At 30.4% G+C, this 12,651-nt stretch overlaps 1 protein-coding gene across 2 annotated transcripts in view; it reads left to right on the top strand.

The window, feature by feature from the left end:
- Window positions 1-12,651, top strand: part of LOC145278339 (monocarboxylate transporter 9-like) — an 81,055-nt gene that overhangs the window by 66,572 nt on the left and 1,832 nt on the right. For both annotated transcript variants that reach the window (XM_080130633.1, XM_080130632.1), the window contains exon 8: window positions 11,230-11,355. In XM_080130633.1, coding sequence (XP_079986759.1) covers window positions 11,230-11,355 — 126 coding nt within the window. The remainder of the gene's footprint in view (window positions 1-11,229; window positions 11,356-12,651) is intronic.

The following is a 12,651-nucleotide window of genomic DNA, read 5'->3' as shown; positions in this document are numbered from 1 at the left end:
TAACAAAAAAGTTTCTTTACATTATAAACATTAACATTGAGTTCAGGTGCTAATAAAAAGAAGCAGGAACAGTGCGCTCGTAATGAGTATAATGGAACAATCAACATTCGATCATAGTCTAAAGGATTGTTAAAATGCAATTTTGTATTCAAGTAGTATGTTCCATCCCGTGGACACTGACTCACGGATGCAAACACTTTAAGCCACAGTAAACTGATCTCTTAAAAAATATGATAATTCCTAGGAGTATGACCTCGTTGTTGCAAGTAGAGGTAATTGTTTTTACGTAAAATTAAACCTTTTTTTTTTAAAAGTAAATGCATATTTTGAAAGAGTCGCTAAATGTCAATTTAGCCCCAAATATTCCGGTCGGTTCTGACGGAACTACCATGAGAGAGAATGGCTCAGGTTATAGGCAATATGGTGGGAATTGGCATCAGTAAATTGTATGAAGACGCTGGATTTTCAAATTTTATATTGTGGTCCCGTGAGAGAGAGTGTGTGTGAAAGAGAGAATGCGTGAAAGAGAGAGTGTGTGAAAGAGAGAGAGAGAGAGAGAGAGAGAGAGAGAAACGATACAAGAAATGAAGAGTGTGAGTATACGTCAGTCCGACTGCCAACTGTGCATAACTCGTGTACAAACACCGAAAGGTCATACCCTCCCGATCTTTATAAGGAAGTGTTCATTATTATCCGTAAGATGGACACACCACAATATAGTGTGCGTATTAATTGCAGTATTCTGTAAGTATGATATTTATAAATACTAATGAACATCTAAAGATATGTATCATTTCATAATTACGAAAACGCAGCCTCTTTACATAGAGGCGACAAATATTTTATTTGAGGATTAAGTAATTGCGGATGTATACAAACATTGGAGGATGATAATATTTACTATAAATAATAGAAAAAGAAGAATATATGTGTAAAAGAACCGTTCAAAGTCAAAGCATAATTTACAAGGATCGTTAAAAGTCAATTTCACTTCAAATAGTTTGGTCAGTCCTATCAAGAGTTTCAACATGAAGGAGATTGGCTAATGCTACAGGCAATAATGCTACAACTTTAGTAGATTACAAAAGCGCATTTTGACTTCAATATTTCATAATGTACATCCGCTATGTATGTTAATGTATTAGTTGAAGTAAGAAGATATTGAATTTTCAAATTTTCTGTAAAAGATTTTTAACCTGCCAATTATAAATAGCAGCACGTAGATTTATAAATGACTTCCAATACACCGTCCTGACACTTCGACCGAACAGTCACACTAAAGATCTGTGTGAAACTGTGATATAATAATAATAATAATAATAATAATAATAATAATAATAATAATAACAATAACAATAATAACAATAATAATAATAATTCGCTCAAATTTCCTCTTTCCAACTCCCGACTTCAACTGTAATCTTTTCCTCTCTTCGTTGTCAAAAAAAAAAAAAAAGAAGACTGGCCTGTGCTTTCCCCCTTCATTCTTTTTCACGGCAATCATTGTTCTCATCTGCAAAATAACATCATATGTATATTAATAAACCGTCTGCACACAAGCACATATATTAACTTATTTACTATACTATCTACTGAATTTTATTTCATTTTATTTTATATCATCTTATTCTACTCAAATTTTCTCACCCATTTTATAATCTTCAGCAACCATGTAATCCCTCTGCAATCTACCCCGTTTATCCAGTCATCTTTTTATGCTTCCGTCGCCACATATAGCTCGTAATCTACAGCAAGCCCCCAGCTAACTAAAATTCACCCACATTAGTTTAAAACTCCCAGATTGCCTCGCTCACACCCTATATACTAGATACTTTCATACTCCCGATTATCCTCCTCGCTAGATGTCCTATTGAAATGTTTTTAACCTAGCCCCTCTTCTGATGATTAGCATTAGGCTTCGAAATACGTAGGTATAAAGAGCATTTAACACCTTCCACAATTACTGTATCTTCTTATTACATCAACAGTTAAATCTATGTATATATGACTTTGTCTTGAATATAATTGCTATTATATATATATATATACATATATATATATATAGAGAGAGAGAGAGAGAGAGAGAGAGAGAGAGAGAGAGAGAGAGAGAGAGAGAGAGAGAAATCCACCTGTCATCCCTTTTGTAATAGATAAATTCGCGCGATCGCCAAAGACAAGATTCGAACAAGCAAGGGCGGATTATCCACCGACACGTGTTTCATGCGTCCGTCACCAGCTAACTAATATATATATATATATATATATATATATATATATATATATATATATATATATATATATATGGTTAAACGATAAAATTGTCACCCTAAATAAAACAACACTACAGCTTATTTTTAAAGTTTTATTGAAAAAATCAATTCAGGTAACTTGATTATGTAGTAGAGTTGACATTTAATCAATGTAGTTGCTTTCAGAATCAATCACTGATTCGATACGGGTCGGGAACCTTTCCACAAGCGCTAGTGAGGGCTCGTCGCATACTCGGTCGATGTGCGGCGATTATGTTGGCTCTGCTGTTGTGAGAGGGCATGTTGATGATGTTCTTGACGTCTGACTAAATGAAGTAGTCCAGCGGGTTTAGTTTGATGTGACATCTGAGTCTGACCAGATGACCAGGCTTTCATGTCCATAAATCGCTATACGAATGCTAGCAAACTTATTCTTAGCTATTTATTACTTATCATCTTTATATTAAGATCGTAATTTGCTTCGGCCGTTATCATCCTGGGCACCCCTTTAAAATGAATTGGAATATTCAAAATAAGTAGAATATAACAAAAAAATTGGTGTCGCTTATAAGGCAAAGCTACTAAAGATTAGTTGTTTTCATGCTACTATATTTAATGTAACAAAGTTTTAACATTACAAAAGTACCCGAGAAAAGTCACTTCTGATTAATTACAAAATGCCCTGGAAAAGTCCTTTTTGGTTGATTAATTATAAAATGCCCTGGAAAGGTCCCTTCTGCTTTGATTATAAAATGCCCTGGAATGTCCCTTCTGGTTGGCTGATAGTGAAATGCCCTAGAAAGTTCCCTTCTGGTTGATTAGTTGTAAAATGCTCTGAAAAGGCCCCTTTGGTTGATTAATTATTTGTAAAATTCCATGGAAAGATCACTTCTGGTTGATTGATTATAGAATGTTCTGAAATGGTCCCTTTCTGCTTAATTATAAAATGCCCTGGAAATGTCCCTTCTGGTTGAGTGATTGTAAAATGTCCTAGAAATGTCCCTTCTGGTTGATTGATTGTAAAATGCCCTCGAAACTTCTCTTCTGGTTGACTGATTGTAAAATGCCCTAGAAAGGTCTCTTCTGGTTGATTAGTTGTAAAATGCCCTGGAAAGGTCCCTTCTGGTTGATTGATTGTAAAATGCCCTGGAAAGGCCCCTTCTGGTTGATTAGTTGTAAAATGCACTAGAAACGAACCTTCTGGTTGATTGATTGTAAAATGCCCTGGTTTGTAAATGGATCGGTGCACGTTCGGGTCTTATTTGTAACATTCCAAAAATCACGTAAATAAATCAAGTAATCCTGAGTTCATATATTCGTCTTTAATGTCCTCATGGCAGTATTTGCAAAAACTGTTCTTAAGGAGGGAGGATTAAAGTCACTGGAATGTTAAGACTGTTACAATACTCAGAAATTAATGTTGAAGTAATGGTTGCCTAATCTCTAACCGTGTTAATGTTTTTATGTTTTAATTTCGAAAAGCTGCTGAAACAGTTTATGATTTAAACATCACTTTATTTCATGTATATTTTTAACAGTGGGTGGGGGATACGAAATTAGTTTCAGAAATGACTAAAACCGTTTACACATTAAACATTACTTTATTTCATGCATATTATTAACAGTGGGTTGGGGATATGAAGTCAGTTTCGGAAATGGCAGCAACCATTTACGTTTTAGACATTACTTTATTTAAATGTATATTTTTAACAGTAGGGTGGGGGGGGGGTAAGAAATCAGTCCCGGAAATGGCACAAACAGTTTACGATTTAAACATTACTTTATTTCATGTATATATTTAACAGGGGGATGGGGGATATGAAGTCAGTCCCGGAAATGGCTGAAACCTTTTACGATTTAGACATTACATTATTTCATGTCAAATTTTTACAGTGGTTGGGGATATAAAGTCAGTTCCAGAAATGGCTGAAACAGTTTACGATTTAAACATTACTTTATTTCATGTATATTGTTAACAGTGGGGTGGCGGACATGAAGTCAGTTCCGGGATTGGATGAGATAAGGGCAAATATATACTAGCAGTTTACCCAGCGTCGCCCAGGCTTAAATGAAATAGGGGAAAACATATAGTAGCAGAATATCCAGCGCCGCCTGGGATCGAATAAGATAGGTGGAAGATATATACTAGTAGAATACATGGCGTCACCTGAGATTGGATAAGGTAGGTGGAACATATATATTATGAGAATACCCTGAATTGATTAATGTGTTTGTAAGGAAATAATCAGCCCAGGCAACATACCAAAGTTATTATTTTAGTAAGGGGGTCGACAATGTGGGTTGAAATTATGAAAAATGACTGTCGAAATTAGTAACATATCCAAAAATTATGAAAAATGATGAAACGTGTGTTAATGCATCGGTGTATTTGTAATGAAATAATAAGCCCAAATAATATATCAAAGTTATTATTTTGGTAAGGGGGGACGATAATGTGGGTTAATATGAAAAATGATTGTCAAAATTAGTAACATATCCAAGAATTATGAAAAATAATGAAATGCGAGTTAATTGATTGGTGTGTTTGTAATGAAATATACAAGCCCAGACAATATATCAAAGTTCTTATTTTAGTAAGGGGGCGATAATGTGGGTTACAATTATGAAAAATGATTGTCGAAATTAGTAACATATCCAAGAATTATGAAAAATGATTAAATGTGAGTTAATTGATTGGTGTGTTTGCAATGAAGACTTAAAAATTGTAGAAGGTGAACTTATGCCTACATTTAAAGAAGCATACTTATTTAAGAAAAGATTATGATTCAATACTTTTTAAAAATGTTCATGAAACGTTATTCAATTATTTTTTTAACTTTTAAATATCAATGTTCTAGATGGATTTACATACGTTAGTTAAAGTTAAACTAAATATATTTTTCAATTATTTATTAATATATTTATTAATATAAAGAGATAGAAAATATATTTAGTTTAATTTCATAAATATACAATGATTAGAATAGTAGTATTTTCATTACAATGAAATATCAGATTCTTCATTGGATCATTTGTAATTTAAATTTAGTGAACTATTCAATTGATAATATTTCTAATGCTCTGTGGATATGTTAAGTATATAATTTTGGTTGCTTTTCAAAGATTCCTTGGATTTATTCGAACTTACAATTGAATAAAAAAAATCATTTCCTCTACATAGGGGTTGGATGAAAATATAAATTTGAAGAAAATCATAACATTTTCAATTTCTTAGACTTAAAAATTATAATATTACAAATGAGAACAGCTTTAATTTTTTTATATTACTTATCCTATTGACTTGAAGGCCCTGTCGGTGGGGCATTAGAATACGCCGACTGCCCCTCTGCAGAGGGTAAAAGTCCCTCAATGGGGGTCCTGGATATGACCTTAAACTATATTCAGTGTTGAGGCTCCAGCTTGTGGGCTTTGGGGAGTGTGGAGCCACCCTTTAATTACCATTGCTCCTAGGTCCACTCTGACCCGGAGTGGTAGTACCTGTTCGGGTCCCAACTATGGGTTAAATAGAAACTGACGTGAAAACAACAAATATATTCTATTAAAAAATTTTTCTTCAAAATCTTTGGATTCGGCATTAAATAACCCGAAAAGGGTTGATATGCCGTAAAACAAAAACAACCAACCAACAAACCAACCTATTGACTTGAAAGTTCAATTTTAACTACTTTAGGTCACACAGCTTATTAAAGGGATCTGGATTTGAATGTATTTCATGAGACTTACACAATTACTTATGGATTAAATGCACAAGGCTCTGAAACACATAACACATAGCATTTTTAGAGGAAATGATTCGGGATAGAAACTTCAGGTAAGGTATATTTATATCATCAAGAAATAGTAAGGCTTTAATTGAGATCTGTATGAATAATTAAACTTTTTAACTTTATTTCAAGAAAATAATCTCTGAATTTTCAAATCCTTACTGAAAAAAATTCAAAATAAAGAGTTAGTTTTCTTGCATAAAAATGTTCATTTATTCGAACATTGTCAATTTATGTGATAAAGAAACACTGTATACATATTCACAATTTTCATTCTATTAAAATTTATATGTAATATTGTTTCTTTATTATATAAATTAATGCTCTGTGCTGTGATTATTATGTACACAAATTTTTATTATTTTTAACTTTTCGAAATATTCAGGGATTTGAATTTAAATATTACCTAATTTCAAAGTAACACACGATTTTTTTGTATCACTTATTAAAACTCAGAGAATATAAATTGTTGATATTTCTAAAACTCAATTGATAGGGTTTTATTGAAATTTGAAAAAGAACATATTTTCCCTAAATTTCAACAACTCACTGGATATATTCAGACTTGCATTTGGATAAAAACTTTTCTTAATTTGGATCTTTCAATGCACGTGGTTTCATAAAAGCTTAATGAAAATATAATTTTCAGTGAATACAAAACCATTTTTTAGGTTTTCTAATGATTATATCTTTCGAAATGTCCATTAGGTGTATTATAGCTCATAATTCAAGACAATTTTGTTTCATTTGAACATTTATATTGATTAAACATTCTCGAAATATTTCTATTCCATTTGAAAATAATTTTAATTCTGTTTCACTAAGATATAAATATTATTTTTCATAGATATCAGAACCGTTTTTTTTTTTCAGAAAATTAGATTTTTTTAGATGTAGTATAATTATAATTTATGAAACTAATTATAATTTATGATAATTATGAAACTAATTATAATTTATGAACTATCTATCTATCTATCTATCTATCTATCTATCTATCTATATATATATATATATATATATATATATATATATATATATGTGTATAAGGAATTAAAAAATATACCAGCGGTGGTTGACGTTATGTTTAAAGAAAAAATTAGAAAAAACCGAATGAAATCATTAAAAAATCAACGTTTCGTCCCTGTCTCAAAGGACATCTTCAGGATAAATTGAGATAAAAATGTGATAAAAGAAAAAGTCATAGATCGTGCGAAAAAAGACAGTTTTTTAAAATCCAACCCATGTTGGGAAAGGATGAAATATGTGTGCCTTTCCCAACATGGGTTGGATTTTAAAAAACTGTCTTTTTTCGCACGATCTATGACTTTTTCTTTTATCACATTTTTATCTCAATTTATCCTGAAGATGTCCTTTGAGACAGGGACGAAACGTTGATTTTTTAATGATTTCATTCGGTTTTTTCTAATTTTTTCTTTAAACATATATATATGTATATATATATATATATATATATATATATAAGTTTGAATTATTTTTATTCAAAATGAAAAAGGAAATGTTTTCTATTCACAATCATTATTGGTTGCGTGGATGTAATGTTTTTGTTTTAAGTCTATGCACCAGACCTTTGCAAACAAACACTTTTATTTTTATTTGTCTGTATTTAATGATTACATTTTTAAACAGAAATCCAAAACATTACACTTGCACATAAAAATGAAATGTAAATTGAAGAAAATAATATCTTCCAAAATTTAGAAATCTTCATTTGCAGAAAGCATATTTATTCAGCATTTAAAAATTTTAAATATAATTGTTGATGGAAGGTTAAATACATTATTTAATTTATTTTGAAATCTTTTTAAATATAAAAAAAACTATTAGTTTTCTATGATGTTGTAATGTCTGTATTTAGTAAGGTGTAACAGTATTAAAGTTTATTCAGAAAATTAGATGTTTTAGTTGTAGTATAATTATAATTTATGAAAAAGTGAAATAATTAAGCAATATTGTATATATATACATATATATATATGCATATATATATATATACATATATATATATATCAGTCTGAATTATTTTTATTCAAAATAAAAGAGAAAATGTTTTCTTTTTCCAATCATTATTGATTGCGTGGATGTAATGTTTTATTAAAAGTCTATGTACCAGATCTTTGTGAACGGATTCTTTACAGTATTAAGAGTTGACATCACTTTTTTTGTATCATATTCAATAAAAATTCTGCAGATCAGACAAGCATTATACATTGTAAAGATAGCAATCAAAATAAAAGTATAGTCAGAATAATTTGAATAAAATAACAATCAAAATCATCTCACAAAAATTCTAACAATATCTATAACAAACATAACAAAAATAATGTGACTAGGTGTGACTTATAAAAATAAAGATGTAACTAGATGTGACTTATTACAATAAAGATGTGACTAGATATGACTTATACAAAATGACAATATAGATGTGACTAGATGTGACTTATAACAAAAATAACAATAAAGATGTGACTAGATGTGACTTATAACAATAAAGATCTGACTAGATGGTACTTATAACAATAATGATGTGATTAGATATGACTTATAACAATAAAGATGTGACTAGATATGACTTATAAAAAAAAGAACAATAAAGATGTGACTAGATGTGACTTATAACAATAAAATGTTACTAGATGTGAATTATAACAAAAATAACAATAAAGATGTAACAAGATGTGATTATAACAAAGATAGCAATAAAGATGTGACTAGATGTGACCAAGAAGAAAGATAACAATACAGATGTGACTAGATGTGACTTATAAAAAAAAAATAACAATAAAAATGTGACTAAATGTGACTGATAACAAAAACAACAATAAAGATGTGACTAGATGTGACTTATACCAATAACAATGTGACTAGATGTGACTTATAACAAAAATAGCAATAAAGGTGTGACTAAATGTGACTTGTAACAAAAATTGCAATAAAGATGTCACTAGATCTGTATTATAACACAAAATGTGTGACTAGATTTGACTTATTACAATAAAGATGTGACTAGATGTGACTTATAACAATGAAGATGTGACTAGATGTGACTTATGAAAAAATAACAAGAAAAATGTCGCTAGATGTGACTCATAACAAAAATAAAAATAAAGATGTGACTAAATATGACTTATAACTATGAATATCTTACTAGATGTAACTTATAACAATAAAGATGTGACTAGATATGACTTCTAACATTAGAAATGTGACTAGATGTGACTTGGGACACAAATAGCAATAAAGATTTTACTAGATTTGACTCATAACAAACAGAACAATTAAAATGTGACTAGATGTGACTTATAACAATAAAGATGTGACTAGATGTGAATTATAATAAAAATAACAATTAACATGTAAGAATATGTGACTTATGACAAAGATAGCAATACAGATGTGACTAGATGTGACTTATAATAATAAAGATGTGACTAGTTGTGACTTAGAAGAAAATAATTATAAAGATGTGACTAGTAGTGACTAGATGTGACTTATAACAATAAAGATGTGACTAGATGTGACTTATAATAATAGAGATGTGACTAGGTGTGACTTATAACAATGACAATGTGACAAGATGTTACTTATTACAACAATAACACAAAAGATGTGAATAAATGTGACTTATAAAAAAATTGCAATGAAGATATGACTAGATGTGTATTATAACAAAAACTTGTGTGACTAGATATGACTTATTACAATAAAGATGTGACTATATGTTACTTATAACAATAAAGATGTGACTAGATGTGACTTATGACAAAAATAACAATGAAGATGTGACTAGATGTGACTTATAACAAAAATAACAATGAAGATGTGACTAGATGTGACTCATAACAAGAATAACAATAAAGATGTGAGTAGAAGTGACTTCTAACAAAAATTACAATAAAGATATGACTAGATGTAACTTATAACCATACAGAAGTGACTAGATATGAATTATAACATAAGACCTGTGACGAGATGTGACTTAGAACACAAATAGCAATAAAGATGTGACTAGATGTGTCTTATAACAAAAAGAACAATAAAGATGTGACTAGATTTGACTTATAACAATAGAGATGTTATTAGATGTGACTTATAACAATAAAATGTGACTAGATGTGGCTAAGAACAAAATAACAATAAAGAAGTGACTAGATGTGACTTATAACAATAAAGATGTTACTAGATGTGACTTATAACAAAAATAAATAATAAAGATGTGACTAGATGTTACTTATAACAATAAAGATGAGACTAGATGTGACTTATAACAAGAAAAAGGTTACTAGATGTGACTTATAACAATAAAGATGTGACTAGATGTTACTTATAACAATAAATATGTGATTAGATGAAACAAAAATAACAATATAGATGTGACTAGATGTGACTTATAACAAAATAATTATTTAGATGTGACTAGATGTGACTTATAACAATAAAGATGTGATAAGTAGTGACTTATAACAATAAAGATGTGACTAGATGTGACTTATAACAAAAATAACAATAAAGATGTGACTAGATGTGACTTATAACAATAAAGTTGTGACTAGATATGACTAATAACAAAATAACAATAAAGATGTGACTTATAATAAAGATAACAACAAAGATGTGACTCGATGTCACTTATAACAATAAAGATGTGACTAGATGTGACTTATAACAAACATAACAATAAAAATGTGACTTGAAGTTCAAATAACTTTGAAAATGATAGCAATGAAAAAACCTTTAACAAATTGAGACATTCAATTTCATAACAACATAAAAAATATACTTCAAATGTTGCCATATATTCTGCCAAAAAACCTACCTTTTTAATTCTTTAACCACTTTCTATCAATCATACTTCTTACTGATTCATTCAATCATTAAATCGCATTACAAATTGACTGCCATTTTCTTACCACCAATTAACATATTTAAATGTTTCACTGTAGTCCCATTTCTTGTAATAATCTGAAGCAGGTCTCTATATTTGTCTACGAAAATGTTTGTTTTCATTCACCGTCTGATCCAAACTAATATTCCACAGATTATTCTATTAAAGGACAGCCTCATTTGAATTGCTTGCTCATGTGATGAAAAGGTGTTTGTTGATGTGAGGGTTTTCAACCACCGTTGAATTTCCACGGGTACTGCTAGTGAAATATTAATCTTTCATCTTGTAGATTTTGCATCATCACTTCGCATTGTACTGGTTTCAGCAATTCTTGGAACAGATAACATGACGGCTGCTTACAGCATTTTATCGACGTTAATTGGAATTCTATATATTATATATCCCACACTAAAAGGTATGTTTGTTATCCATTATTGTTTGCATAAAATATTGCAAGTTTTTTTTTGTTTTTTTTTTTACACAGTGATCACCACTTATCAAGGCCCGGAAGCCACTCAGGGATAAGGGTTATTGCAAGTACATTACGTTAGTGTGAAGATTTGATGAAGTGTTTACTTAAGGGGGCGGTTCATTAGGAATTTGTTAACGTTGGACTTGAAGACATCCAAGTTGTAGTCGGGTGGAAAGCAGGCAGACGGAACAGAGTTCCACAGGCGAAAGAAGCTTTGTCCATGGAATCTACGTTTTGATTTAGGCACAGATATAGAGTGGGGGAAATTTTTCACAGTGGATTCAGCTAGACGGGTGTTTTTCGTGAAAGATTGTTGAGGGGGAGGGCAGAGATTGGAGTTCAAACGAGCACCTGCCATGGAAATAACGATAAAACAAGGATATGGTTTAAATTTCTTCGTGAATATAAAAATTCGAAAATGTGTCGCTTAATTAAAAGAGTTGTACACATAAATATTATCCTACTCATTTTTTATAGTTACCTTGTGGCTACGGTCTAATTTTATATGGCAATCAATAGAGAGATGGGTTGCTAGTTTGTAGTGATGGGAGATTCCAATATTTTTCCGATTCCGATACTATTACCGATTCAGTACTAAATTCCAGATTCCGATACCATTACCAATTCCGTTTTTTTGGTAACTCTCTAAATATTTAACTATAAAGTTGTTATTTTTGCCGATTACCGTAAAAACACATGTTATATGTACAGTTATTTTCTCGAACATAAAATAAAAAAAGCAATCATAATAATCGGGAAATAGGCACAAAATTTTCTGCTTCCGATACCCCCAAGGGTTCCGACTTTTCCGATTTCCGATTCCGATTAATCGTCCTAACACTACTGGTTCGCTGTTTGCATTTTTCCTTATGGGTTGAAGATTGTCTCGGCATATATTCTTGAATGAAATAGAAAATGAAGATTATCTCATCTAGCGGGAAGCTCTGGAATTTTTCTGGATTAAATAAGGTACTGTATGTTGTCTGCCTCTAGCCTATGCAACTATATTACATTTTCTTTTTCTTTCGTGAAGATTATATTAGATTTGTTTTTAATTGATCTCAATGTTTTATAAGAGGACGCTCAATAAAAATAATTTTACATTTTGAGAAACTGATCTTTATTAGGTTTCAATTGTCTACAATTCTCATAATAAAAAAAGTCAGGAGAAATTGCATAAAGCGTAATCATTCGGATAACAAAAATGTATTTATTGGTTCATGTAAAGTTTCATCGGAT

This window comes from Euprymna scolopes, chromosome 6 (assembly GCF_053919585.1).
Source record: "Euprymna scolopes isolate OS-2025 chromosome 6, ASM5391958v1, whole genome shotgun sequence".
Classification (NCBI taxonomy): Eukaryota; Metazoa; Mollusca; class Cephalopoda; order Sepiida; family Sepiolidae; genus Euprymna; species Euprymna scolopes.
This window is presented reverse-complemented; position numbering and strand designations above follow the sequence as displayed.